Source organism: Nestor notabilis, unplaced genomic scaffold, assembly GCF_000696875.1.
Source record: "Nestor notabilis isolate BGI_N333 unplaced genomic scaffold, ASM69687v1 scaffold18425, whole genome shotgun sequence".
Lineage (NCBI taxonomy): Eukaryota > Metazoa > Chordata > Aves > Psittaciformes > Psittacidae > Nestor > Nestor notabilis.
In genome coordinates, this window is record NW_009929046.1 from 10,416 (window position 1) to 11,901 (window position 1,486).

A 1,486-nucleotide genomic window follows, 5' to 3' on the forward strand; every position below is an offset into this window, starting at 1 on the left:
CAGCAGCAAAGCGAGGCTTGAGGGCATCGTGGGGAGGCTGCCCACGAAAAGCTGTTGTGCTCTGAGCAGGAAAGCAGCGGCTCTTGATTTCCTCAAAGGAAATCCCAGCTGGCTGCGGTTTTGGAGATGTCAGTCCTGCCGTGAGAGCACCCGGGAGCTGGCACCTAAGGAGGCTGGGAGGGGTTGAGGAGCGCTGGGAGGCTGCAGGTGTCTTGTTTTGGCACTGACTGGAAGCTGAAGGGTTGCCCTGCAGGTCTGAGATCTCCATCCCTAGAGAAAGCCGTTGCCCCACAGGCTGTGGCCCCAAGCAGCCTGCTCTTTCTTTGACATTAGCCCCACTTCAAGGGTAGGGTTGGACAGGAGACATCCAGAGTGCCCTTCCCACTTGAAGTATTCCATGAACACAATGGGAAATGGCTGGGCCTACTCCTGCTTGGGCATGAGCTGCTGTTTCCTTGGTGGAAACAGCCCGGACCACTTCTGGTGGAGCATTCCAGCACTCCAGATCTCCATGAAGCTGCTCTTTTGCCTGTTTGGTGGCCCCCGGTTTCTCCTTTTCCCAAGCTCAGCTGCGACCTCTGCCTGGTGGAGCAGAGGCAGGAGCCGGGCAGCGGGGCTGTGTCTGTGTGCTCGAACAGATGCTCTGCGTGGCGGGGTGTTCATGCAAGTCACTGCTGTCTTCTCTCTCCAGGTCCCTGCGCCATCCCTGAGCCACACTGAGATGCCAGAGGAGAAGCAGCTAACGTCTGGGGAGCTCTCAGTCCCACCCCAGGACGCTGGGAAAGCAGAGCACTAGCATCTGCTTGAAGGGGAGAACTTTCTTGTTTTGTCTCATCAAAGCTGGAGGTGATGGAGGAGAGGAGGAGATGGGCTGGATGGCAGGCAAACGATTCCTCATGGCCACTTTGCTGTAGTCGTTATTCGCGGCGCTGGCCTCGCGCGGTGGCAAAGGATCCGGAGCGGGAGCCTTGTTCCCCGCGGGGCCGGGCAGCTGCAGGCCGGGGCAGGACCTCTTGCTCTGCAGGTTGTCCTGAGGCTAAACACCAGCTGTCCCCCTGCCTGACGAGGTGGCTCGTGGTCAAGCAGCTCGGAAGTGACGTTAGGGTAGGCCTGCTCCCTACTGCTGAGGAATCCTGGTGGGAAGGGGAAAGCAAGTCATGGCAGTAGCATCCTCTCTCCCCTCCTCCCTCCTTCCTCTATTCTGTGGCATTGTTTTGTTGGTTAACGTGACGGGGTTGTCAGGAGACAGTTTGGTGCCAAAAGGGCCAAGGTAACAGGGAAGGTGTTCTGCTGGCAGTGGTTTTAAAGTAGCTTCCTTCCCGTGCTCCTTCTTTCCGTGTGACTTAAGCTGGTGTGAGAGTGGTAGTGGTGGGCAGGGGCCCCCTTCCCGTCCTTCTCTGGGGATCACCCCAAACCAGGAGCTCACGGGATGAGTGGGGCAGCCCCGTCTTCCTGTGTGTGTCCAGCCGCGGAGCGGTTGGCCGGG

At 58.8% G+C, this 1,486-nt stretch overlaps 1 protein-coding gene across 1 annotated transcript in view; it reads left to right on the top strand.

Annotated features, from left to right (window-relative positions):
• Positions 1-796, top strand: part of ZDHHC9 (zinc finger, DHHC-type containing 9) — a gene marked incomplete at its 5' end in the record, with an annotated part of 4,135 nt that extends 3,339 nt beyond the window's left edge. Inside the window, one exon of the mRNA XM_010014815.1 lies at positions 692-796. Coding sequence (XP_010013117.1) covers positions 692-796 — 105 coding nt within the window. The remainder of the gene's footprint in view (positions 1-691) is intronic.
• Between the last annotated feature and the right edge of the window lie 690 nt (positions 797-1,486).